Source organism: Falco punctatus (assembly GCF_963210335.1).
Source record: "Falco punctatus genome assembly, chromosome: 1".
In the NCBI taxonomy this organism is placed as follows: Eukaryota; Metazoa; Chordata; class Aves; order Falconiformes; family Falconidae; genus Falco; species Falco punctatus.
The window spans coordinates 19,110,245-19,137,813 of record NC_137580.1 but is presented as its reverse complement, the minus strand read 5'-3'; the positions used below and the strand labels follow the sequence as shown (position 1 = coordinate 19,137,813).

General features: G+C 38.8%; 1 protein-coding gene across 1 annotated transcript in view; it reads left to right on the top strand.

Moving 5' to 3' along the window:
- The window catches only part of LOC308068705 (coagulation factor XI-like), a 31,797-nt gene extending 14,637 nt beyond the window's left edge, over window positions 1–17,160 (top strand). Inside the window, exons 9-17 of the mRNA XM_080399780.1 lie at window positions 2,074–2,233; window positions 3,015–3,124; window positions 3,212–3,371; window positions 3,502–3,617; window positions 4,021–4,195; window positions 6,222–6,397; window positions 6,707–6,802; window positions 8,139–8,278; window positions 9,676–17,160. Coding sequence (XP_080255906.1) covers window positions 2,074–2,233; window positions 3,015–3,124; window positions 3,212–3,371; window positions 3,502–3,617; window positions 4,021–4,195; window positions 6,222–6,397; window positions 6,707–6,802; window positions 8,139–8,278; window positions 9,676–9,831 — 1,289 coding nt within the window. The 3' untranslated portion in view covers window positions 9,832–17,160. The remainder of the gene's footprint in view (window positions 1–2,073; window positions 2,234–3,014; window positions 3,125–3,211; window positions 3,372–3,501; window positions 3,618–4,020; window positions 4,196–6,221; window positions 6,398–6,706; window positions 6,803–8,138; window positions 8,279–9,675) is intronic.
- The last annotated feature ends 10,409 nt before the right edge of the window (window positions 17,161–27,569 follow it).

The window sequence follows — 27,569 nt, the reverse complement described above, 5'->3', positions numbered from 1 at the left end:
GACACTTCATCAAAGACGTTTATGACAGTGATGACATGGCAGTAATGATCCATCACAAATTGAATCACAATTTCTGAAAGCATGTGAAGGTCAGTCTTGTTCCTACCTGTTCTCCCTTGCTTTCCGTGTCTTGTGAGAAAGGCAGGAGGAGAGAAGGAATAAATTGTGGGATCACAGAGGCCTGGACAGTACTATTGGATCAAGGGGTCATCTAAGGATGTCATCTGTCCTAATCCAAGATACATCAGCTATACCTGTCCAGACAGAGATTTGTGAAATGTAGTTTTAAAGTCTCAGCACCACCTTCTGCCTTGTTGTGTTGTAAATACCTGAAATGAGTTTATTTGAATATTCATTCTAGTTTTTTTTCTGACTGTGTTTAGGCTGACTAATGCTACATTGTATATGTTCTCAGTGCCCTGATTTTAAAACTCGATACTTCCCCTTTTAAAGCTTTTGGAATCACAGCAACGCTCTGTGAACGCCAAAAGCTAAATTGTACCAAGAAGCTCTGAGATTCTAGTCAGTTCAATTCTAAGATGACTGAAATCAATATAGGATTTCTACGTTTCCTGCTCTACTGTGCCCCCTTCCTCTGCATAGTAATGCTAATGTTGTTGACCATCTGACTGCAGTTTGTTTTCATGAAGAGAGAGAACATAAAAGGTCCTTCTGTAGCCTTTCTTGTGTCCTTTGCCATTAGCTTTCCTTCTCCCCTGAGCAGAACCTGAGCTTCTTTCTTAATGCTAATTGAATGGTACTGCCTATTTTTCTTATAAGTTTCTTGCTATTCGGCCTTTTGTTTTGTGCCTTTGCTTTTCTGATTTTGTCCTTACGCACACATGCTATTACACCTCCATAGCAATTTGTGTGTATTTCTGCCCTTTGCAAAGTACCTTCCTTGAGGTCGTTGAATATTGAACAATCACTGAACATGATTGTTGAGATCATGGGTTAGCTTCCCTAAACTTCCAGATCCACATTTGTGCTTCAGATATAATTTCCTTTAGAAGATGCCCATTCTCCTGAACTCTGTTTCCCCTTAACATGGGATCTTACCTACTAATTAACCCTTACTTTCTAGTCTCCTGATTTTTTTTTCTCCCTGTTCTAATTGTGTGATTAGTATCCAGTATTGTTGTCCTTTCATGTTTATGTTTTTTGAAAACCTCATCAAATTAACAGGAATCACATTAAGTTCTACTTCTCCCTTTTACTGTTTTTAACCCTTTCTGTACTAAGATGTTCCCAGTATGTTTCAGTAACTCATTGTGTAGTGTCGACTCCACCGCTGTACTTTCTCAACAGCTGAAGTTCCCTGCTGCCACCAAGTCCTGCGTTTTGGATCATTTCACTGTTTTTACTGTCTTTACAGCTTGATGGTTTCAAGAAACATCCTCCTTGCTGGTGCTTTTTTTTTTCCTCATTTTCTTGTTAACTACGACTTCAGGTGTATCTTTAGAGAGGCAGTTCATTCTCTTTCTAAACATGGTAGTACTTCCTCTAACTTCTGTACCTGTAGTTTGGTTGTGTGAATTAGCCTGCCAAGCCTCTGTTAGGTTATTTTAGTCTTGTCAGAGGACAGGCTGTACATTACTCCTGCTTATTCTACCTACTTTTCAAATAGCATCTAATAAAGTCTTAAGAAGGTCATTCCATTATTTTTCTTCTAGCCATCTCATGGTCCTTTTAGATATACCCATTATCTTAATTTTTATAGGCTTTGCCTAGATTATCATGATTTATTCCTAACTGGATTTGTACACTTGTCTCCACTGTTCCTAATTTAAAGTCTTCTCTATTAGATTAGCAAATCTGTATTCTAACATATAATTTTTCCCCTTCTCTATATGAACCCTATCCTTGCTCAGTAATCCTCTCTGTGAGTTAACACACTCAGAAATGTTCTGAGAAACAGGTTTTGGTTAAAATGTAGTGTTACCTTTCAGTCTTATCAGTCACAAAGGAAGGAAAACGTGAATAAGAATAGAAAAGAGTAATCTGTAAACTTCAACATTCTGATGACGTAATATAATCTTTGGAATTTTGATATTTTGTTCTTGTTTTATACAGATTGTCAAATGGACATTTTTGAAGATCAAGAATTTTCAGGAATGAATATTACCAGTTTTTTCACTCCTGACATCTCTGTCTGCCAAACTATCTGTACATATTTCCCAAAGTGCTTGTTCTTTACATTCTTTACCAGAGAATGGCAAATCAAATCCCAAAGGTGAATATGGCAACTAAGGTTAATTCTCTAAGTAGATTTTATTTTATTTTTCAGAAGCACAGAGTCTTTTTTTAGTCACGATTTTCTTATACTTAGGGATTTTTTTTGTTAAAACGTTATTTTTCAGTGAATGACATCATTTTTATGTTTTGTATTCATAAATTTATAATCCCCTGTGGGCATTTCATCTGTTCTCCAGTATGATCAGGGCTTTTGTATTGCAGCTGCATATCTGTTGTTAATCTGAAAAGAGTTATATGCAGCAAAGAGACAGTGAGCCTCCAGATTGCTTTAATGACTTAAAGCTGAGTTTTAAGATATTATCAGAAGTGTCATCTGGTTTCCTAGCAATATTATTTACTTGAAAAGACTTTTGATAAAGTTAACACATTTAAAAATGTGCCTAATGAGCTTGCTTCTTTCATACGTAGTGGAGAGAATAGTTAAAAATCTACATTCCACATAAAACATAAGAATATAGTTTCAAAGGAATTTCAGGGAGAAGCAAAGCTTCTGAAGTCACATCTTCTATGTATGTATAAATACTGTACGACCTTTACTAGTACAGTCTTATGCCATTTCACAAAACTACAAACGCCCCATCAATTTACTATGAACTAGTGAACTCAGTGAATGTATTTTCACATGAAATACTTTTACAGATAGAAGACTTGGAAGAAAAAAACACATTTAAGAAAGAACCTTCCCTTACCAGTACCTAAACAATCAAATTTAGGGTGTGAGAACAGATTTAGTTACTGTAAAACATTTTTCTTTTCAGAAATCTTTGCCTTCTGAAGACGTCAACAAGTGGGATACCAGAGGCACTTACATCGCGAGAAAATGCTTTATCAGGCTTTGGTCTCCTAAACTGCAGAAGATCCTTTCCTGGTAAACAGTAAATTACAATAAAAATACTAATTTGAATTAATCAATTTCATAGACTTTCTGATGGTTGGAATGCCCTCACTTCTACAGCCTGCACTTCTCGCACTTACATGCATATGGATTTTTTGGGAGATGAACTAAATGTCACTTATACTAAAGGACACAGAGCCTGTCAGCAGGTTTGCACAGACGTGGTCCGCTGCCAATTTTTTACCTACTTTCCTCTCCAAGATTCATGCAATGAGGAGAGGTGAGAAATATTTTTTTAAAATGTTCAAAGATTGCCGAAATAATAGTTGCACAGACTTGGTTGAGGGGGTAATGTATGTGTTCAACATAAAAAAAGTAAAAACTGAATCTTTGCATTAATTCATTGGCAGAAAGTGTGAGTGTCACCTAAGAATGTCTTCAAATGGATCTCCAGTGGAAATAGTACACGGGCCAGGAAGGATCTCTGGATACTCACTAAGATTATGTAAAAAAAAAGCCAGTACTGGTAAGTAAAACTTCTCCCATGTAAAAGCAACAACAGTGCTTAACTGATTTCAGTACAGGAGGCCAACCCCCCCCCCCCCCCCCCCCCTTTTTTTTTCTTCTTTTTTTCTTTGGTTTTTTTACTTGGTTGCATTGTCCCAATGGGATGCTTTGTTGCCTTGTGATGTTAAAGTGTTCCAAAAAAGTGAAGTCTGCCAGTTCTGCACATTGTAAACACCAACAGTAGCACTGTGAACTTGGTTTTAATAGATTTTATGACCATAAATGATAAAGGGGTTAGCATGTATCATGGATCCACCTTTGCAGTGGATTGGTCCCTGTTCAGGGATCAGCAGTAGTCTCATCTCACTTTTCAGTGTTGGGTGCAAATTATCTCTAAGCACAGTTTTTAATTATTCCTATAGTGTGTATGCAGCATTCTGCAAGAACTATTAGGATCGTTGGAGGGACAGACTCTTCCCCGGGTGAATGGCCGTGGCAAGTCAGCTTGCATGTGAAATTACCTCGTCAGAGACACCTCTGTGGGGGCTCTATCATCAGCAACCAGTGGGTTCTCACAGCTGCTCACTGCGTCATGAGGTGAGGCCTAAGTGTAAATATATAAATAATTTTAAAAAAAAGTCATCCCGCGGGTGAGATAAAATGAGATCTACCTTTTAGAAAAATAAAAGTGAGGACTAGAATAAACTCTTTTAATGTAACCAAAAGATGAACTTTTAAGGTAGACTATTCATATCCTTAACATAACTGGAACTCTATACTTTGTCCCTTTGTAACATAGTATTATACTACTGATGCTGAACTATTTTATTGTGTCTAGAAGATGTAATTCTAAAGTAGGCACCAGATACCTACAGAAACTTAGACATTCTCACTCGATACAAGCTTTTTCTGACTGTAACACCATGTCATCCATAAAGGAAAATCTGTTGGTAGGTTATTCCATTTCATAACCTTCAAATGACTTATCTTGGAGATATCTCTGTGAAGTAGTGGTATTAATCCGAGAGCTTCAGCAGCAGGGTTCTCAGCAAGACCAGGACACAGAGTAAATCTCTGTGGGGGTCCAGTTAGGCTGCTTCTGGCACCTGATCTACCTGTCTCTGCATTACATGAAACATCCAGATCCCAGTTGCCCTGGTTTTACTTTAGCAGATTTTTTTTCCCAAAAAAATTCTATCAGTCAGTTAATGCTCTTTTTTTTAATGCAGATTTCATATATATAATATAAATATGTATTATTTATATCAGTATATATATTGTATCTGCATTAAGATAAATATAACAATTTTATTATTATATTATAATATAATAATTATATGTAATATAATAATTAAATAAGATAAATATTATCTTAATGCAGATAAGAACAAAATCTAAAGCAGTCAGTACCTAGGACATGGCTACTTTGCACTGATGCATATAGTCTGTATTGTTAATCAAATTACCATCAGATTTGGGTCATGAAATTGCTTGTGTTGTGAAGAGCTGATTTAATGGTCACATAGATGATTCATTTAATTTATTAGGTTGTCATCACCTGTATGCAGGTTATCCTGTCATTTACAGAGTGGAAAGTGTAAGGCTATAATGCAGCCTGCTGGGAGAAAAGGCACAAGTAACAGATGAAATGCTTCAAAGAGGGAAGACCCAGCAACGTTGCCCCAAACCAGTCATTTTTACTCATGCAGTGTAGTGAATTACCCATTATTGATTTCACGTGGAACAGTGTTGCCAATATTTTGCCTCCACTGGCAAACTTTATAGAAGTGCTTAAACTCTAAAAGACCTATATAAAAGATATCATTCTTTACCTGTTATCCACTGTAGAAGTTACCAGTATAATAAAAGGCAAAGGGAGAAGATTTGCTTGCAAAATAAAAATCAAAAAGACAGACTTTGCTAATTATTAAGCCTAACTGATATTTATGAATTTATATATAAAATCTTAAAATATTTTTGAAAGTTTATTTAGGACAAATTTTGTGTCTTCCTCATTGTATGTACCAAAACTTCTAGGTTGCCTTAATGGTAGAATATCACAATGAAATAGCCCTTAAACTTACTCAAAGTAAAACTGAAATAATCAGGATTAACTGGAACTTTTCACGTAGGTCTATGACATTACACTTTCTAATCTATATTTACATGGCTGTGTCATTTTCCTAACAAGGAAGTGTCAGAATAGACTCTACCTGAATTTATATTCCTAAGCTTATTTTCATTATTAGAAAAGCTGTTGTGTTGGAATGAATGGAAATAATGTCATTTACTACTTCAGGGCTTGCATTAGGCTCAATTAAAATAAAATAGAAAGAGAGAGAGAGAAAAAGAGAACATAAAAGATGGCAGAAGAGGATGGAGGATCGGGACAACGAGAGAGAAAACTGATGTGAAGAGGAAAATAGGAGTAGGGAGAGGAACAGAAAGAAGTGGAGGGAATGGACAAAACAAACCTTTTTTCAATTTTGAGTGTATGAAAAAAAATATGAAAAAAGGCCTCAGTGTACACTCAGGAGTAACAGAGGATCTTGGCATCTGCACACAAACTCTAAATGAGTGAAATTTTTTTGCTGCAGACTGACTGTTTGTCTTTTTCCCTCAGTCTTGAGAATCCCAACATTTGGCGTGTTTATGCTGGTATATTAAAACAATCAGAAATAAATGAGGATACGCCCTTCTTCAAAGTGGAAGAGATTATTGTTCACCCTCAGTATAAATACACACAGACTGGATATGACATTGCTTTAATGAAACTTGATAAGCCTATGAATTTTACTGGTATGTAGTGTATTTCAGAGGAATTCTGAAAATGTGCAGGATGACATAAGGCTGGCATTGGTATGGCAGTGCATGACACCTGGGCTGGCTTCCTTTAATATGGAGTTACTGGGGGTTGAGGAGAATCTCATTCTATTGGCTTTAAAAAGAAAAGGGGTGGCTTTCATTTATGTGCCTGGAATGATACGTACTGTAAGAGACAAAGCATAACAGGGAGGCTGTCATCAGGGGTCGTGTAGATGCCCACAAAACCTTAATGCTGCCGTTATCTCTGCTAGTCAAACTAATATTTTTTTAATCGTATTTTAGATCTTCAACTGCCTATTTGCCTGCCATCAAAAGAAGATGCTAACATACTTTATACTGACTGTTGGGTAATTGGCTGGGGCTACAGAAAAGAAAAAGGTACAGATGCATGTATGAGCAGTGAGTTCTGGTATTTGCAAAAGTCACGTGGGTGAAGAAACCATACACCCTCCCTCCCCTTTTTTTTTATTAAAGAAACTCTCCCTTCTTTTTTGAAAGAAAATTCTGCTATGTTCTTGAGTACCATTATTACTATCTGGCCAGCATTGTAATATAATTCTTAATTAGAATCTACTTCTATTAAGGCATCAAATGAGATGTATGAAATTATCCTTAAATGCCTTAGTGCTCTGACAAAAAAATTAGATTTTATAAATCATTTGACTCAGTAATATGATAAATGTAAGTAGGCAACCTTAAATATATCCTGTACAGCCCTCAAATACTTTTCCTTAGATTCTAGCTTAATCTACTGGCAAAACCCAGTATATATCTGGGCTGCACACTCCTTTTCGTGCTCCCGGCTGGAAAATAGCTGACAGACTTATCACTGAACTGTGAGGTTTAGAATTACAGTCTGCCCATAACTCATGGGGTTTTTTTTGGTGTTTTTTTTTTTTTTTGGCGTCATTGTATTCATATGACTTTAGAAATTAAGATGGAAGATGTTGCTTTTATGATTCTGAAGGCTGATTATAAACAGTGCTAATGATTTTCGTGTTTTGACAGTTGATGCGATTTGAACTCCTCTGATACTATATGGAGTTAGGCCAAATAGCTGTTAATTATAAAAGTCTGGTTTTACATGTGTATATCTATATGTACACACACCCCCCTATTTAAACAATGTCCTTTCCTTTGTACACTTTCCTATTTGAAGGTTAGAGTTCAATGTGAAATCTAACAAATTTAGGTGGATGCTGTATAGGCTAATTTCCTCTGTTAATTTCTAAGAAAAGGCTGCTCTAAAATACTCTTATTTACTCTACGTGCCGATTTCTCCATCCTGTAAACTACGAGAGCATGGAGCAGCACAGATTGGGCAACTGGGAGATTCCAAACCTATTGTAAAACATTATTAAGAAATAATTCTTAATAACACAAAGCAATGTTCTTAATGGGAGGGCAAGTTACAAGGTCCAATGTCCTGAAAGCCGTACTCATATGAGGATTCATTGCAAATCACAAGGGAGTTTTGAAGCTTGCCCAGTCACGAGACGTAAAACGATATTGTAAGAGCATTCAAATTACAGATAATTCACATGGTTTACTAACCAAAAAAAAAGGAAAATCAGTGTCATGAACATCTAACATTGCTCTAAAAGCACTGGCCTCCAACTGTGTAATACCACTGTAAGGGGATTTCTGGGGTTTAATTTGAACTTCTGTTTTGTTAGAAGCAAACATGTTTCTGTTTGTACCACCCATCACATAGGTCGTGTGGAAGATATCCTTCAGAAGGCTACCGTTCCCCTCATGTCCAGGGAGGAGTGCCAGGCAAGGTACCGGAAGCACAGAATAGGTGACAAAGTGATCTGTGCTGGCTATGACGAAGGTGGAAGGGATGCTTGTAAGGTAATGAAAAGTAGTAGTATATAGTTCTATATTCCAGCCATTTGTTCAAATATATAATTTAGTACTGTAATTTTTTTTTAGTTGCCATTAGAAAAATATGGTTATCAATAAGGCTGTTGATTAATTTGTCAGTCTTGCATGTCAGAAGCACTGGAAATCAAGGTATTTGCAAGATATTTCTTATGTGACATTGAAATCTTTAGGGATAGATTCCATGGATAAGAAATTCTGAGTGTGTGTGTATATATATATATATATATATATATAAACTCATGCATTTAGGCAGTAAACCAGTATTCCTTTGGAGTATTAGAAATCCAAAGACAGAAGTATAGTATCTCAGAGCGTTTCTCCAGTAAAAGCAGGTTTCCTATGTGATATTTTTATTTCTTGACATGAAATACATGTGAAAGCTTATTTCAAAGCATCCACTGTGTACAAACCCAAAAGGAAGGGTGCTAGCGATGCTATTAAAATGCACAAGGAATGGAAGGCTAAAGACAACATGAGTGGATTGTTCTGTTCGTTATAATTGAAAATGTCACAACAGCATGAGTTCAGTGAGCCAGATTCTCTGCTTAGGCGTAAGCTCGTGTACTTCCATTAATTTAAGTATTCTGAGTTAATTTATGCAAGAAGAAAATAGTCTGATTAGTAAGATTAAATTCTCTACCACATACAGTATTTTCATATTAAGCATTTAACGGTTAACATTTTTATGTTAAGATGTTTACTGTTACTATGATCGGTATTGAGTAATTAGGAATAAAAATACTTGAAGCTAAGATTTCCTCTATGCCAGTTAAGGTTGCTTTATCTGAAACTGTGTACCAGAACATGGGGATGCTGGTTTATAAAAGTAACAGACTTGCTATTGTCTTAACAACTCATAACAGCTACACTAAAGAACCTTATGTTCAGAAAGATCAGTTAGGAATAGGAAAAGAAAAGAGAGAGGTGTTCTATCCTGAGAGGGACAGTCACTCAAACAAGATAAGCCATGCAGAGAGCTGAGGTTTGTGTCCTAAAACTAAGGTTGTAGGAGAAAACATTAGCAAATTTACTGTTTTTCTCACTTGCATGTGTAGTCTTCATTGGGTTTTAAATCAGTGTATGTAGATAAATAAATACATAAAAAGTCAGTAGTTTTGAACCCTTGTGGGAAGTGGAAATGATTTGCAATGACTGGAAAGAATTTAGAAGTGAATTTACTAGATAAAAAAGAAAACCTGCTTCAGTAGGCTGTTAATTAACCTTAAGTGAAAGTGATGGAAATCCAGGCAATTATGCTGGTGTTAATGCTGCATGATGCTGATTTTAATCAAGGTTTTCTTTGAGAGAGAAATACTGACGAGAGCTCTTCCTTGCGTGCTCTGATTTCTTCTCCTGTGACACAGGGAGATTCAGGAGGGCCGCTGTCGTGCAGGCACGAGGAGGTGTGGTATCTGGTGGGCATCACCAGCTGGGGTGAAGGCTGCGCTCGCCCCAGGCAGCCGGGTGTCTACACAAAAGTTGCTGAGTATTCAGACTGGATTCTAGAAAAAACTACGTAGCATGAGAGTTACCGACTAGCTCCAAGTGATGTCGTGGAATAATAACCCTAGAAGCAATGTGATGAAGTGTATTAGCATTTTTTAAACAGTGTTTCTTGGTAGACTGGAATGTAAAAGACTTGATTAAAAAAAGTAGAAAAGCAGGAATGAATGAACTGTGCCTTTGCTAAATAAAAAGCAGTAATAAAAATCAACTCTGTGGTCACTGATTTGGCAGATAAAAAAGTATATCTGAACCATTGACTTCTTCTGTCCTTGCTAACATAAAATGGGAGTGGATGAGGTTGCAAGGCATGTATGGACCTGGAAGTTGGGAACGGCTTCTGACTTCTGAGCGTACAGCAGTGGAGTTTGCCCTCCCTTGTCTGAATTTGGTTGAAATGGGCTGACCATTTACAGGCTTACTGCAGGGCTTGAGGAAGGGAAGCTGAGGCAGAGAGAAGCCTATACAGTTGTATAAACCTTGTTTCCTTAGGGAATTAGCCAAAAAAGTGGCAGTACTAACAGAGGAGACAGAGCCTGAGGCCTTGGCATGCTCTTGAGTAAGTTTTGCAAGTGTGGTTAACAGCTCTGTCTTTCACTTATATTATTCTAATTTCTGCGGAAAGTTTTGTGAGAACAATAATATGGGTCTGCTTGCCTTGAAGCGGAATATCCAAAAAGTCAATAAAAGAATTGTCCCCTTTACCAATGACATATGATATTTCTATTTAGCACAATGTATTTTTATTTTCCAGATCCCTCGCTCTCCTTGATTAAAGAAACCGCTTTCTCCTTTTAATTTTTCTCCTTTTTTTTCCTTTTATCCTTTCTTCTTCTTTTGTGTCACATAATAAATGTGTTTCATGGCCAAAGTCAACACTAGTGTGAAAAAGAGCAGTCAAGTATTCATTACTTTCCCATAGTAAGAGGCAGCATTTCACACTGAATCAGAAAGGAAGGCACAGGACTTTGCATTGTCTTTGCGAGACTTCATGAGCTTGTTTCCTAGTCATCTACATTACCTTCATTTCTGAAAATGTGTTCTGGAGTGCTACTCATAACTGCCACACACCCCCACTGGGTATGTTGTGGAGGAGGTGAACAGCAGGAGTGGCTTTACAATTAAATGAGGTTGTGAAAATTAGAAATTAAGCATGTCGAATTTATGGGAGTCAGCAATCAAGCTGCTGAAAATTACTTCTGCATTTGATTTTTTGATGCTTTATTTGCAAATAACACTGAGGAAAAAAATGTAATTCCACAACTACAAGCTTACAAACAGTTGTATTTCTGCCTAAGTATCCAAAGAGCCCCTAGGGTCAGAGTGTTTCTCGGTATGTGCAGTGCTGAGCTGACCGCTGTCAATGCACCTGAAATTGCAAAGCTGTATTCAGGGGCTGGGGGTTTGGTTTTGTTTGCTTGTTTTTGAAGAATCAGAATTCAAAGCAGGGATGAAAACAATCCACATGTAATAGGAGGGAAGAGGGAATGTTGCTGCTGTGGGCACATCTCAGGAAAGAAGGGTGCTGCCTTCTCTCTGCTCCTCGGTGGGCTTCTGGGGCCAGGGGCTTGCAGTGCTGAAGGTCTCCTGCTTTGGGAGTCCTCATGCAGGCGGTAGGCATTCAGAGAGCCAACAGGGAAAGTCTGGCATGTGGTGAGGGGATTGGGTCAAGGGGGAGAGGGAAGACATGTCACTGTGTTGGCACTCTTTGCCAACACTGCAGAAGCCGAATGGGAGATAAAGGTGGGGGCTGATGTCCTTTTCATGCTCTGTTTAATCCACAATAGTTTAAAATATCAGTAAACCTCGGACATGCTGTCAAAACCCTATATACTTAAATAAGGGACTGAGAAAGAGTAGGAAAAAAAAAACCCCACAGCAAAAAAAGAATGATTTCTGGCATTCAAATGTGGTTCTGCCCTCATGGGGAAGGAACGAAGATGGCTGGAAAAGAGCTGCCGAAGAAACAGAGGAATGGCTTCAGTATGAAGGTAGAGACTGAAACTTTTTAAAGAAGAATCATCAGGAAACCATCCAAAATACCTGTCTGCCAATGCTCAACCTGTGTACTTGCTGGGGAGCATATGCAATGTCAAACCAATAACCTTTAATGCTTTCTTTCTCATAGTAATGCTGTCTCAGCTTCTTTTGCAAATGTACACAAAATGCATGTGCCTTTTTTTGGAGGGGGTGTGTGTGTGTGTTTTTATTTTCTGCTACAGCTTTCCAGGTTGTGGCTACTGCAGTAATGAAGAGGAATGGCAGCTCAGCAGCGCTCTGTGGGCCTCTGGAGCTCCAAGTGTTGTTTCTCAGAGGTATACCTGGTGACAGCAATATGCCAAAGGAAATCTGTTTCTGTGGGAAGGATAAGGGGTCTTAGTGACTGCATACATCCTTCGTGAGCAGCTGTTGACCAGGTAAAATATCTTATTCCAATATATTTTCACCTAGAGCAGATATTCTTCAGTGAAGTTTTGTATTAGTTGTCTATTCATCCGCAACAAATTCCTGATAACTAGACGTGAGTAACAGGTATAGGTATTATGTGGAGAATGCAGGAATTCCTGGTAGGTGTACAAAGTTCTTATGACTTCATTTAAGCATAGTTACATAACGGAATGTCTGATCTTTGTGTGGCTTTATATACCAGCATAACATGTAATTCATTGAGACCTTTAGACTCATAGATAGAAACACATTGGTATTGTTAAATGTTATGTTTCTGAGGCTTTCTGGTATCAACAGGTAGCTTGCACTAAATGAGAGGCAGTTTATGACCTTTATTTATTCTCCTTTCTCCTCTACCTCCTTGGGGAGAAATAGTTTTTAAAACCCAATAACCACAAAACCTATTGCAATCTCATTAAAGAAAAGCCTGGCCTTATACTTTAAATCTGCCTCTGTTTGTGTTGGTACAGAACATAAACAGCAGTGCTTTAGCGGTTACTTTGATTAATGGCAAGTGTCTGTTGATGTCTTATATTCAGCTCTTAAGTTACACTGAAAATCAATAAAGCTCATAATCTTACTTACATTAGGCAGGCAGAAATCTTGCAAGGGGCAAGCACTACTGCTGGTGAATTGAATAGCAGCATTCGTCTGTCCTGAGTTTTTGTACAAATAAGGTCCTTAATCCCAAAAATTGACAGCCTTGTTCAGGAACAGATGAAACACTTTATATGTGCTGTGATAGTCTGGAGACCAATTAGTTCATCATAAAATAATCCATAGTGTGGTGCTGCTCAAGTGGACTCTTTAACTTGTGATAGTTTTCTCTGTAGTCGTTTTAATAGAATTGTAAACCAAATGAAACCAGCTTCTCATTAAACTTGCGCTGCAGTGTGATTCCTGCCACTGCTGATGCTTTGCCTAATGTCTGATCTTGAAGTATGTCTTCTTGAATGTGACCTGGTCTGGGAACAAGAAGGCATGAAGCCTCTCATTTCTTCTGCCTGAGAGAATTAAAAATTTATACAGTGAGGATGTACAAACATCACCAAGTATGCCCATTTCCTCTGCTTCCTCAGCAGAGAAGGGAAAATCTGGGATAGGCTTTTAATATAATTATTTGTTCTGTGAAAAATGTTTATTCTGCTGTGATGAAAAATGTATCTCAGATGCTGAAAAATAGGGAATTCTTATTCTCTGCCTGATTTCCAGTATGGATGGAGGATTCTTTGGAAAATAATTGCTAGTTCATTTTTTTAAATGAAATATTTGCATTTTAATATATTAAAAATGCATTTCCACTTCAAATAGAGGGCAACATTATTTTGCCTCTTTGAACAATAATAGCAGATATGAAATATTACATCTTTATAGTCAGGAATTTCCTGGAATAGTAAGTTAATTGTTTTTCCTATGGTCATTGTGTTGTAAATCATGTTATAAATGTGTATAGATGTATTAGACTTACTGTTGTATGTTACAGGAAAATTTTTCGTGAGCTGTGCCGTGGAGATGTAAAATCATTTTGCATCTTCTTACTGTTTCTTAATTTTCATAGGATCCTAGAAGAGGGATCTGGAGAAGGTCTGTAGAGATTAACTAGTGCACTATCCTGCCCACATGGACAATCAAGAACCCCTACATCATTAATGACTACAGTTTCTCAAGCCTCTAACAACAGAGGTTCTACAGTCCCCTTGTGCAAGCTATTCCAGTGCTCAGCGATCTTTACTACTACAAAGTTTTTCCTTGTCACTGAGTTAAATAATCTTTCCTGCAGCTTGATTCTAGTGTGCTACCTGCCATGGAAATGGAAAGTGAGGAGAGAGGGGAGGTTGGGGTTTTGTTGTTGTGGTTTCATTTTCTGTGGTCATCCATCATATGTCTGACACTTTTTTTTACATCACAAGGTGGTTAGCCAATGTTGAGGGAGTTCCAACATTTTTGTTAGCTACTTTGTTTGTGAAGACTAGAAAGGGTGGACAATGACACTGAAGAAAGAGGGTGTGCAAGGCCCTGTGCACAGGGTGTGCAAGAAGAGATTAAAAGGAGCTGATAGGAACTGAAGCTGAAGTGAAGTTATTGAGAGGAGAGTTGGAACAAAGAAAAGAAGGATCAGCGCAAGTTAAAGAAAGATGGGCCCAAATGGTAGGTACTCATCTGGGCACTGGAACTGAAAACATAATGGAGCACCTAGACATCCCTTCCAGGTCCACACAACTGTACTCCAGGACCTGAAAATTAATGAGGTGTGGTGCAGAAATGGGCTAATTGGCTCCTTGTGTCCTAGGAAGTTGTAGAGTTTTCTGGAGTGCAGTGCTACCCCAGCGTGACTGTCCTGTGCTCAGACCTGAGCTCATTGGCACACAACTCTGCTATGATGTGCTGCTGTACATGGATGTACCAGTCCGAACTGCCAGCCTCGTATCTGTACCTCCACTCCCTTTTCCACTGATCTTACCATCTGGTAGATTTTGTCTCCCTGTTACCTCTTTGCTCATTTTTGTCCCCAGAGGTCATGAACAGTGATGTGAAGAACCGGAGAAATTGCTGTTCTGGGGTGTTGATGGGTGAGGTGGCCTCCCTAAGGTTTATTGCATTGCATGTCCCTCGTACAGCATCACTTTTTCAATCATTCCTGTTGGCTGAGTGCGGCTTAAAGAAAGGTGCTTCTTATGGAAACACCATCTATAATGCTCCTGAAGCTTCTGTGTTTCTGCACTGTGACTCTCTTGTCCTGTGCGTGGTTCACCATTTAAGTACTTTTGAGTATTTTGGTTTTAAACTTGTGCCCAACACATTGAGTAGGGAACAAGACACACTCAACAGGTCACCCGGTGTGACGGGAAGGAGAGAGGAGCAGTGACATCCTGTGGAGGACAGGGAAGGTGTAAAAGGGGAAAGACAAAGGTATGTCAGCTTTAGAGCTGCTTCTTTCTTCTGAGCTTCCTAGGATTTGGCTGTTTTGACAGGTGACTTGATGCCATAATTTTCGCTGAATCCAGCTGATTTTCTGAGTGGTGAGCAGTTAAACATTTATACAATTCTTATTGGATGAGCCCACATAATCCAAAACTTTGGACTTCAAAGAGTCCAAAACTTCTAAGATGGGCAGAAAGAGCTGGTGGGAGCTTATAGAAATGAAAAAGAAATGGAATAAAGTTGTATATTTCTTTCCAGTAAAGGTATTCTGCTTATCTACAGAAGTGTTTGTATGGCTTTCAGTAAGCCTCTGATTTCTTTAACATTCACTGCATGTTCAGCTAAAACTTCAGGGAAAAAGAAAAGCATTTTTGTGTACTCTAAAATTACTTGCAATAGTTTTGTCACTAGGTGGCCCTTTTGCTCTAATTTGTCTTGTGTTTAATAGCTATGTTGAGCAAATGCACTTGTTCTAGTATAGCTTTGATTAGAGTAAGTATGATTAATACATCTAAAAGGGGTATTTTAATTCCTATAGCTAATAACTAATAGTAAATAATTAAATTGGCATCTTCATTTGTAGCACTCTGAGAGCAGATATGTTTAGCTCCACTCTTCTGCACGGCACAGGACCATTAGAAGACAGCAGGACATGAAGGCTGACAAAACCAAGCTAAGCAGGCACTCTTTGCCCACAGCGTCCTGCCAGTGGAACCCCATGGTATTTCATATTTTAATAAACAGGCATCAAAACCACTGAAAGCCACAGCCAAGGCCTCGAGCGCATCTGCTGGCTGTGGGGTGCTTGGCTGGAGGCCAGCTTGAGTACAGTGTGGCTGGCTGGTCCTGCAAGAGGGAGCTGGGGGAGACAGAGCTGGAGGCAACCTCAGCTCGGGGCACTCCGTGTGAGCCTGGCCTGCGCACGCTGCTGCGCATTATAAACTTACAGCAAACTTAGTCTGTACAATATAACTGGCTTTTAGCATCAAAAATATACCTAGCTGCTAAGAATGCCTTTGTTGGATTTCCATGTCTGGAAAAAAAATACAGGGAGATTGTCTGAAATGGATAAATTGGTCAGGACTGGGCAGAGGTGAAAATCTGAATTGTAAATCCCCAGCATTTGCCCTGGATGCAACCGCAGGGGACCATGCAGAACAATGGCCCAGGTAGTACAGGTTCTTGAGGAGCTGGAGGGTAAACAATATCTTGCTTTTCTACTACAACTCCATTCTTTCAAAGTGGCCGTTGATCTTAGTAACACTTGCACCAGTCTGGCAGGAGGAGAGAGATGTTCTTTATGTGCATCAGTGAACAAACCAAAGTTTTAGAGATATTTGTGGATTAAAGAAGAACTAATAGCCTTAAGTTACAGCAAGAAGGGTGCTGAGAAAAACTGTCTGGGGTAAAAGGCAGTGAAGCAGTGGGTAGGGGGCAGTGGAGGATATTGTGGAACTTCTGTCACTGGTATTATTTATGGCTAGGTTACTCGGCATTGTAACTGTCCCTGTCTTGCACAGGGGAGGTGGGCTGGACCATCTTCCTTCCAGCTGCTGCCTGTGATCACCAACAGCAATACAAAACCAGGAGTTTTCATTTTTTCTCTAATACATGTGGCTTTTTGAACTTGAAATACCATCAGAATATTTGTTTGTTTGTTTTTCTTATCCATTCAGCCCTTTCATTCTTCAAAACCCATTTTTATTATGGACTGATTTTCATTCTCTACTGTTTGATTTATTTAGAAAGCTCAAGTCCATTTAAAAACATAATAAAGTGAAAGGAATAAAGAAAAAATGAGAAGATGAAGTAGTCCTAAGCATGACTAACATGAAGACACGTTTGTTGTGCTAGCCTGGCAAATGTGATTTTTGCCATTACCAGGGGAAAGCACCAGGCTTTGCACTGACCTGGCAGTGCGGGGACCCAGCGCTTGTCTGTGTCTCTGCCTGAGCTGGTTGTAGCTTGGTTTAGCAGCTGTGCCTGACCTGTTTTAGCCTGAGCGATGGGAAACTACATGTAGTAAAGGCCAAAGAGCCCCAAGGAACCACTGTGCAACAAACAGCAGCCCCCAGGGGTAAAAGGGCTGGGGGCGCATCTTTGAGACTTCAGCTGGGAAGCAACGAGAAAGAAGCATACTGTGATAAAAAGCAGAAAAGGATAACTTCAAGTAAATCTTTGGGATCCCCACCATGATTGTCGTACTGCTCCCAGCAAAGGGCTGACGATGCTGATGGCTGCTGCACACACAACACCCTCCCTCTGAGAGCCTCTCAAGGAAGCCTGAGACCACTGACCTAGGGGAGCCAAGGTGATGCAGGAAAGGCAAGCACACACCAGAGAAAAGGGGTACGTAGCAGGAAGGAGTTATTTTCTTTCTATAGCAATTTTTCCTGTAATATTAATGAAGCTTTTCTGTGTTAATTGGACAACATGGATTATTAAGCTGTTAAAACATTAGCTAGACGGGCAGTACATTCTGATTGTGCATGTGTGGTGCATTCCCTTTTGCCCACAAGAAGATTTTTTTCTGTGTGACAAAGTAAATGGAGCTTTATCTTGGCTCATGAAGGCATACAAGGGAAAAGTAGAAAGCCATCTCAAGGGTGGTAGCAGAACTTCAGTTTGAAGTATTGTCATCCATTGATTGAAAAACAAGAAAACCACTCCTTTTGCAACTCCTTCTGTTGCTTCTGAACCTTATATTACTCTGCATAATATATCAGAAACTCATCTCAGTTAGCCTCCAGGTGCTACCTAATGAAAAAAAAATTGGTAAAATAAATAGCGTGTAGTGTCCTCATACATGCAGTTAATATTGACACATACAGATTTTGTACGCGATTGATGTTGGTTATTTTTTGGTTAATTTTCTGCACAATGTTCTGTATTTGATGTTCCTTTTAAAGCTGCAGCTGCTAGATCATAGGACTGGGTAGGAAGGTCACCTTTATACATAGAAAGTACATTTCTGTCTCTTGTGGTTGCAGGGAAGAAAGCTGGAAAACATGACCTACGGCCATCCTAGAGGCTTACAAGCTACCATTAGGATTTGTAAGCAGCTTTTCTGAGCAAAAATTCTCCTGATAGTAAAGCTTTTTTTCATTATTTTCAGAGATCTGACTCACAGCTGTCACGTGTGTGGCAGTGACAATACAATACTATGTAAACCTTCAGACAAGATGAAGGGTAAATCTCCTGAATTAGAAATCTAGGCCGTAAGTTTCACCAGAACTTAAATTCAGCAAAATCTGACCTGAACTTCTTGCATTCCCTTTTATCTATAGCACGGATTTTTGTAAATGATTTAAGTCACTGACATTGGTTCCTCAAAGGTCAACGTGCACTGCTGAACTACTCCAAGCCTCCGAGCAGCCTTGGTAGATGGGCCACAGATGATACACCAGGATTGGTGTTACTTTGCCATTCCAGAAGTGAACTCTCTGTATCAACACTATTCAGACCTACAGCTATAGATAAAATTACCCTGAGAGAAGCACACTTGGAAAAGGGATGGGTAGGGTAACCTTGCAATTCAAACTTTGGGGATTTGAAAGAGCTGATTAGTTGTAACGTGTCACTTACTCTTTCTTTGCTTCAAGACTATCATTTATGATACCTGTTAACACTTCTTTGCTCTGGCCTGATGGAGAGAAGTCTCCAAAGTAAATAATACTAGTACTGATTCATCATTAGGAAATTATAGCAATGTTTTCAGCTGCTGTTTCTGTGCTTTGAATGATGGAGAGAATCCCAATTGCAGAGTTTCAGATGTGTGCTTACAGTGCTGTGATGACCATCTACAATACTTTAGGGCAGACAAGATTATATAGAGAGAATCCATGTTTCCTAAATGCATTGTCTGAACACAAGGGATACCCACGGCAAAATGACTCATGCCTGCCTGGTGAGTGAGAGACTTATTTTTTGATTAATTGCTTTCAGAACCTTATTACTTGCAGGCACATGGGGCATCAAAGCAGCCTGTTCTTTGGCATACATTTTGATGCAGTGCAAAAGGTTACTTTATAACACATCTAACACATGATGTTTGATTTATTCAACCAAGAATCTAGATGATACCCTATGAACTTCATGGAAAGGATTTAGTGTGCCATTAAAAATGTAATTTCTCAGTAGTACCAAGTGTTACAGGATAATCCATCATTATGAATGGACTAAGATTAATTGTTGGACTTGATCACATATGGTGGAGACATTCCTCCGAAGAACTCTATCTGAACCTTGCTTGGGTACTCTCTGAGCAGAGCTCACTTCACTAACTCTTACTGCTTTGATTCTTGTTTTGTTCATCTCTAGTTAACAGCATTGCAAACTGTTCTCAGACCAGCTGGATGGGCAGTGAAGGGCTTTTGACAAGGTAAAAACAGTTTCAAATAGAGGTGCAATTATATTTCCTCAAGATAGATTGCAGGAACAAAAGAAACAAGTAAATTTTCTAGGCCATCCTAAAATATGCAATTCTATAGTGAAATCAGTTATTTCTATTCAGATGAGAGGGAAGTGACAGGTTAAACGTGGAGGATAAATTAACAAGTTTTTCATGTGCATGTGTTGGTTTGTTGTTTTTTTTTCATAAAATAATGAGTCCATATATTTTTATTTTCTTTAAGGAAATAGGATAAGAATGTACAGTAAAATATCAATGGTAAAATCAGCTGCTGGCACTTTACTGAAGAGTAACGCTGAGATGGATAGTGGCCTTGTGTTTCAGGTGCTATGATCAGTTTTGTAAATAACAGGTTTGCTGTTTGTTCAGTGTTGCCTATGCATCATCTTTGTAATGTACGGTCAATGGACATTTTTGACTAGTTGGGATCATTCGATTTTCCATTTCATTAATGTTTAGTGTATGAAGTATTCCCCATGAATCAAAGGCTTTTCTAAGCATGGTAGAGACAGCAAAAGGGGTTATGGCAATTTGTAGAAAAAATGCATAGCCCAGGCAGCTTTATAACAGCTATGGACCGATTTTGAGTTGAGACACTAAAACTTGTAAGTGCATGAGTAGTACAAAGAAAAAAAAAATATCTCTAAATAAAGACTAAGTACCTAGAGAAGTGTTAGTCAAATTAATGTACCTGATAAATCTTCCAGACAGGGCATTGTACAAGCTTTTGCTGTGGTGTTCTGCAGTTAGGCTGGTAAGGCAGTAGGTAAACAAATGTAAAACAAAGTAGATTTTTGGTTGGTCTTTGTTTTTAGACTGCAAACATTTCTAATGAAGTATATGATTTTTTCCTTAAGCATAGTAAGAAAGTATCCATTCGATATGACGTTGCTTTTCTTAACTTTTGAGCTCAGGTTTATTTAGAAAAGAATTAATTTTTCAGGCCACTGGACAAAACAAAGCATTGAAAAAACATAATAATATTATTGATTAAATTAATTATTTTTTCATTTATCATTACTAAATGCAAATTTATTTGTACAAAGACTAAGTAAAAAGAAATTGGAATGTTTCATTTCATAAATGAATTATTGTATTTTAAAATTTTGTCCATTTTACCCTATTTCTTTGGTTTGAAGCAATTGGATGGATTTGACCCTCCTACTCCTTAAAAAAAAAAAAAGAGCATTTGGCTGTGTACTTTCTAGTATGGGAAATAGCTGACATTTTGAAAATGCCCTCCAAATCTTGTTTCGAATCTGGTTTGGCAAATTTCCATTATTACTTGAATGTTTATTTTTCTGGTTGTATCTGCAAGTCTTGGGTGAGCACATCTGGCATATATATAAGCCCTCTAAGGGGTAACGAGAAACCCTGGATTTTCTGTCACAACATGGCTGTTATAAATGCCAAAAATTTCAGAATGCCGTGCTGTGAAGCAGCTACCCATCGATGGGGGCAGGCTTCTTGCCTGCTGGTTATCTCACAGCCTTCTTGAGAAGAGCTCTCAGCTGAGGCATGGGAGATGAAGATTGTGATGCTATTGAGAACTGACTTCTAGAAAAAGAAAAAACCCCACACACCTGGGTGATGTATGTGGGAAGTCAGATTTTCAGCGTGTCCTTCAGGTCTCAGATTTGCCTATATTGTTTTTATTTGGTAAGAAGGGCTCTTAAGCAGTTGTGGTGTCTGATATCACACTACTCCTTCACTCTATATTGCATGCAGGTGTAAGAATACAAGCCTAGATAACCACATTAAATAACCTATAAATCTTATATGCTTTTCTGTATCATCACTTTGTCTCCTGGCACCAGCACCCACACCTCAGACCATTTTTTGTGTTATCAGAAATGTTCTTTATACCAGAAAGGCTAAGTTGCTTTCCTCCTACTGTATGAGTTTACAGAGAAAGTGAATGGCATAGCAAAAATCTTTCTGTGAGAGCATTAAATAAGTATCTGCTGAAATAATTATGTTAAAGATAGAATGGGAGGTCGGCACACCTCTTTGACATCAGGGAAGGAGTTACAAGAAACTGAAGGATGTGCTTGTGCTATGCAGTACACGTAGAAAGGCTGACCCTTCTAGTGTAATTTTAAACCGTAGGAAAGATTAAAATTTATGGCTCAAGGGAAGATTGATGAAAGTGCTTACACAAGAAAAATTGCGGATGAGAAAAAGAATGGGGATAGACTGGGAGAGCTAAATATACTTTGGCAATCAAAGTATACAAACATACAGTAAGGCAAGCAAGAGGAGAAAATTGATTACTGCTGACTTTTGGACTTTCAACTATTCCATAAGCGTGAGAAAAAGCAATACTTAAAGAAAAAGGCCTGATTCTGTCCATCAGCATTATAAGGTAATGTATAAAAATATATAATACAGAGAGAAAATGAAAGACTGGTGGTACAAATTATACTTTGCTGATGGATGTTCAAGGTTCAAGGAAGCAGGATAAGGAATGCCACTGTTTGTGGTGATGCCAGCACTTTTTTTGAAATATACAGAAGCCAGCTTGAGCTGTTCCAGCTATATTTCAGCCAGGGCAACATTTACATTCTCTTCATATACCTTTTACTTGCAGTTTCCTTTAAAGAATATTCCTTTCTTGTCTGAAAAACAGCCTTGGGGTGTTGCAAGAATGAAATGGGTGTCGTGGCCTCTCGACCGGGAGGGTCAGAGCATTTCAGACATGTCTGGGATGATCTGTATGCATTAAACACAAAATTTCAGCTGGAGCGAAGTCGGAGGTAAAGCCTTATGGCTATAAAAGTAGCTGAGATGGAGTTGAACAGCTTGGGGTTCGCTGCAAGGAGGGGAATGTTTGGGCCCTGTTCAAGTCCACTGCTCCTGGTGGCGAGGCCAGAGCTGCTGCCCTCAGGGTACCGCCGTGCCCGCTCCGTGCTGTGCTGCCAGGGCGGCAGCAGCGGGGCCGGTGAAAGCCCTGCCACATCCCGGGAGAGGGCTGCCAGCCTGTTCCTGCAAGCGGCCCTGCGCCAGGCCCGTGTGAGCTGTGTGGGTGCCCCGGGCTGCCCCGCCGGCTGCAGGCACCCCGCCTGGGCCCAGCAGCACGTCACTGCTCTTCCAGAGCAAATGAGCTGTGCTGAACAGCAAGGCTGATTAGCCTGGGTTAGGCGTGGTCCTGACGGAATGGAGTTCTTGCTCTTTTGGTTTTGTTTTGGTGCTGCTTTAGAGTTTGGGCGCTTATTCATGGCGCTGAATTGCACCATATGGGCAGGCCTGCAAAGCAGAACCGTTGGCGGGTACCAAGGAGGTCACCTGCGCTTGGTAAGCATCTCTTGTCATTCCTCAGTGGTTTTATCGGTTGTCTTTCTCAGCACATGAACTTTTCATTGTTACTTACTCAGATGAGCTTCTGTCTTTCATCTGACCTTGTCTGTGCTGGCTGAGGATGTTGGGTTGGGAACGTTCGTTTAGCTGAACGAGCACTTGTTAGCTCTTGCAGCACATTTCAGTGCCAGAAACCTTTTGTAGAATTTGGAGAGTCATGAATTTAATCTTTTCCTGGGTAATGTAGCATATGTCCGCAGATAGACTTTTTTATATCTTCTGTTCTTTTTAGCCTAACTTGCCTTGAGAAATTAATAAATTTATATTGATGGCTAAGGACCTGACTATAGAGGTACTATCTCTGTTTCATCAGGATAGATTAATAGTACTCTGAAAGAAGCTTTAAAAGCCTATGCTAGAGTAAACACTTCATTAGGTACGGTATTACTTTTATCTAAAGGGCATTAGCTCAAAGTCTCCACATTTCCCCAAGATATTTTATATATCTGACCTAAGACAGCCATCTTCTCTGACAGCCTTACTTCAGAGATTTTCCTTTGTTAAAAACTTCTCTGAGGTTTAACACATCATTAAAAACAATGGTGCATATGTCAAGACTACCTCATCTTCCAAAACGTGAAGAAACATTAAATAAAGAGAAACAGAGTCCTTGGACTTGAGAGTAGGACCTGGTCTTGAGCAGTTAGGAGGGAATGGCTGATCCTGGGGTCTCACCCTGACACAGGCCAAACCTGGGCTGTGCTTCCAGAATGTGGGAGCTTGGGAGTGCTTGTGGATCCCTTGGCTCCGACATAATGTTTACTTTACAGGATTATCCTTTACCTTTTGTTATGCCTAAGGAAGTCTATGCATTGAAGAGAAAAAAACCAAAAAAACTGAGACTTGTCGTAATTTCATGAGAGATAGCAGCACTGAAATTAGGCTTAGAACATAAGACTGTGAAACATAAATGTTTTTTGAGGGCTTTTCAGTGAATCCATTTCACTGTGCATGCTTAAAGATAATAATAAAATTCAGAAATACGACATTTATAGTGTTAGAAGGAAATCCTAAAGATTTATTTGGTTACAAGACTATGTGAGTTCTCAGGTGATTATTTTTTAAACTTCACTGAAACAGTGGCTTAGTCTGGATATCACACAGATGTTCTCATTCAGTATTCTTAAAAAATTACATCGTGAATAGTGTTTTTGGCACTGCTGTAATGTCTTGTTTAAAACTATTTTCCTTTGATGCCTTGGAAATAACCAGCTTGGTAAAAAGACCTGAAGCATAAATTATTGGTCTTTGGACTATTTAAATCTAGGGATCTTTCTCAAATACATTATATGTTAATACCAGACTAAGTTTTAAATGCCTACCAATTTTGCATAGCTTATTTACACCTGTTTGCTTTTTGAGAGTTTTTCAAAGGCTTTCTGAAGCTTTTGGGGATCCTTATTACTTTTCACAGCAAATTATTGTAAATATTTGAGTAAATGTAGCAACACCCATGTGATATACGAGGGAAGTTGCAACTTCCAGTTATGCTCCATCTTATAGCTGTCTAGTTTTCTCAGTGGAAGTACTTCCCCCTGCCTTTATTATTTTTTTTTTTTTTTTAATCAAACGTCCCCTAAACCCATCTCTGTCACATTTATTCCACCCCCCACCCCCATCTTCCCCAGAAGCAAACCAGTTCTGTCTACATATTTCAGCTTTGGAAATTACAATTTTAAACAATATTGTGTTTCTTGTCAAAAAGTCCCCAACTTTTCTTAGTCCTCCAAAGAATGTTTTATTTTTTTAAGAAAGCTCCACCACTGTAGTGCTAAAAAAGAAAATCCTTTTGAGTAGCTTCTCTCCCACAAGAATTGCAGAGGCAATCACATGAACATTGGAAAAAAAGATTGGCATCTCTCTCTCCTGATTTCCCCTCCTTCTCCACACAATCCTGTGGCTTGCAGCATACCTGACATCCTGGTGACATTTGTACAGGCACACAGGGTCCAGCAGTGTAAGCACTGAGTTACCTTCCCTTCTCTTGCGTCAATATGATAATAAGAGATGCGAATGATAATACAGAAACTATTGGATGCCAGTACTGGAAAAGAAATGAAAGGATTTGCAACAAAGATGGACGGTGTCTAGCAGATAAAGCTGACACAAAGCCAGGATCAAGAGAAACCTTAAGCTTGAGTTTTGAAATTCTTGTTTCATCTGACTATTTTTAAGCCTTGTGTGGTCTAAAAACCAGCTTTAGTTGACTTTCCTGGAATAAAGCTTCTTGGTTTGATCCCTAGCTGGCCCAGAGTGCTGCTTGCTGGATATTAGGGAGGAAAGCAAAGGTAACGTTTTTCTGTGAAGATCAAAGCCTGTTCAGTGTATAATCCAATGCTGACAAAAGCTGGTGGAATGCATTACTTTCTAGCCAGGACTTCTTCTGTCCCTGCATCACAGAGAAAAATAATGGAACATTTTATGGTACCACCTCTTTTCCCTACATGAGAATTGTCTGAAACCTCCCTCATTGAGAAGCATCATGCTGTTTTCTGTTATAAGCACAGTGCATGAAGGTTTTAACAATGACACGTTTAGCCCTCTAGGTCCCTTCTGGAATGAGTGCTCTAAAATTCATAAAGTGCTGGGGAAGACTTTGTCTTAGTGCTAATTTGAGCCATCAGTAGATGAAATATTCAAAACGTGTAACACTTAAGACTATAAGTGTTGACTTGAATGATTAAAAAACCTAAAGCAACTGTAATTAAAGTTTAATAATTCATAGACTGCACTATGAAATGGCAAGTTGTTTCATTTTGTAATTTTCCATTAAATTAACTGTGGTAAGAAATGGAAGTACCCCAAAATTTAAGTACGTGTAATCTCAGCCAGCACTGATATATGCACTTGTAATTTGCCTCAAGTAATTAAGAATATTTATGCAAGAGTAGGACAGTGACGAATCAATTTAAGTAAAGCACTCTGTTGAATAACTTTGTGCTTAAGGTTAAAGCGGGAGTCTAAATGTTTGCTGTATCCATACCAAAGGACATAAGGAGATATTTGGTGATGATCTTCAGTGTAGAATCTAAGTAACCTTTGCTGCAGGAAGAAAAAGAGGGGTGATTTCTGCACACCCCCTCCCCTTCCCCAGCAGCTGGATTTTATTCAGTGCAAGTCACTTGGCAGTGCCGGCTGTTCCCTGCAGTTTCTGTGGAATTGTGATGCTCATCCTCTGTAGCCTGGTTAAAAAGTGGCAAGGCTACCCAAAGTTTAAATCAGGTCAGAATCTGCTCAGTGAGTTCTACTGAAAGAGTAGAAGACAAAGGAGAAGAGAAAGGGTTGAGAAGAGAAAGAGACAAATATAAAGAGTGAAGAGAAGAGAGAAAGATGGGGGATGGGTTGAGTTTTGTAAATGGTTATTTGGGAAGTAGAAAGATTAATTCCTAAAAGATTCCAAGAGAAAATAGTATTTCTTTAAAACTGTTTTGGCATTGTTTTTTCAAGATAAAGCTAGCTACAGCTTGTGGTCAGTGCTGGAATGGACATAATCAATGAGAGATTTTTTTAGAGGTGGATAACAGTTACTACTGCTACAGATGTTTATCCTGTTTTCTGGGGAATTAGAAATGAGCATGACTAAGAATTTAAACTTTTAATACATATAATTGCACATTTGTCACCACAAAGAGGAAATTTTATTCTATGTTCAAAGGAATATTTTTATGCAGTAAGATACAGATAATGCAAAAAAAGAGATTAAAAGCCTTTAATCCTGGTGAAGGAATAAGCAAGGTTATTTCTTACAAGGCAAAGGATGACGACAGAGTACATTTCTGAGTGAATGGAGATGCTTCAGTCCCTTGTAGCACTGTGCTTTGTTTTCCCTTTGTTTTTGCATTAAATACTATAAAGGCAAATAATTCTTACAAGAAAAATGGGAGGAGCTGCATTTTAGTATCTTACACTGGGTGAATGCTCAGTAAAACAGAGCTTTAATTACTGACTGAGACCTCACTGTCAAGTGCAGTGAAAGTCAACATCTTAATGATGGGAAAAGCAGCTGATTATTCTCTTGTATTTCCCTTTTGGAATGCAGGGCTGGGTTGTCCTAGAGAGGCTGAAGGAAAAAGTAATTTGCAGAATGATTCATTGAAGAGTCATTTAGATGTTTCAAGTAAATGTCATATTCTGATCTGTTCAGAGGTTTGCAAAGTAAATAAACCCCCGACAAACAGGGGACTGTAAAGCCTTGGATGGTGCCAGTGGAGTCAATCAAATTCTTAAGACAAACCTCCCATTTTGAATTGGAAATATCCACTAGAAGATGGATCTTTTCAATAGCTCAGTTTCTTCAGTGGCAAATTATGGAAAGCAGCAGACCCGTATGTGTAAGAGCTGTGTGAGTGTGTGAAACAGTCTGTTTTCTCACACATAATTAGCGCAGGTCCTAATTGCCACATGTTTCCCAAAGCAAACAGACAAGGTGGTTTAGTTCATTGTGTATCCATCTGTAAAATGTTGTTAGGCAGTCAATTTTGTCATTAGAACTCAACTTTCCATTTTATTACACATTTTTACAGTTTTTTGCCTTTCAAATGCTGACGGAGGAGATATTGTACGTTGTGGGTATCTCCAAATAACTCTAATTAACTCCAAATTCTGAATATTCCTGTG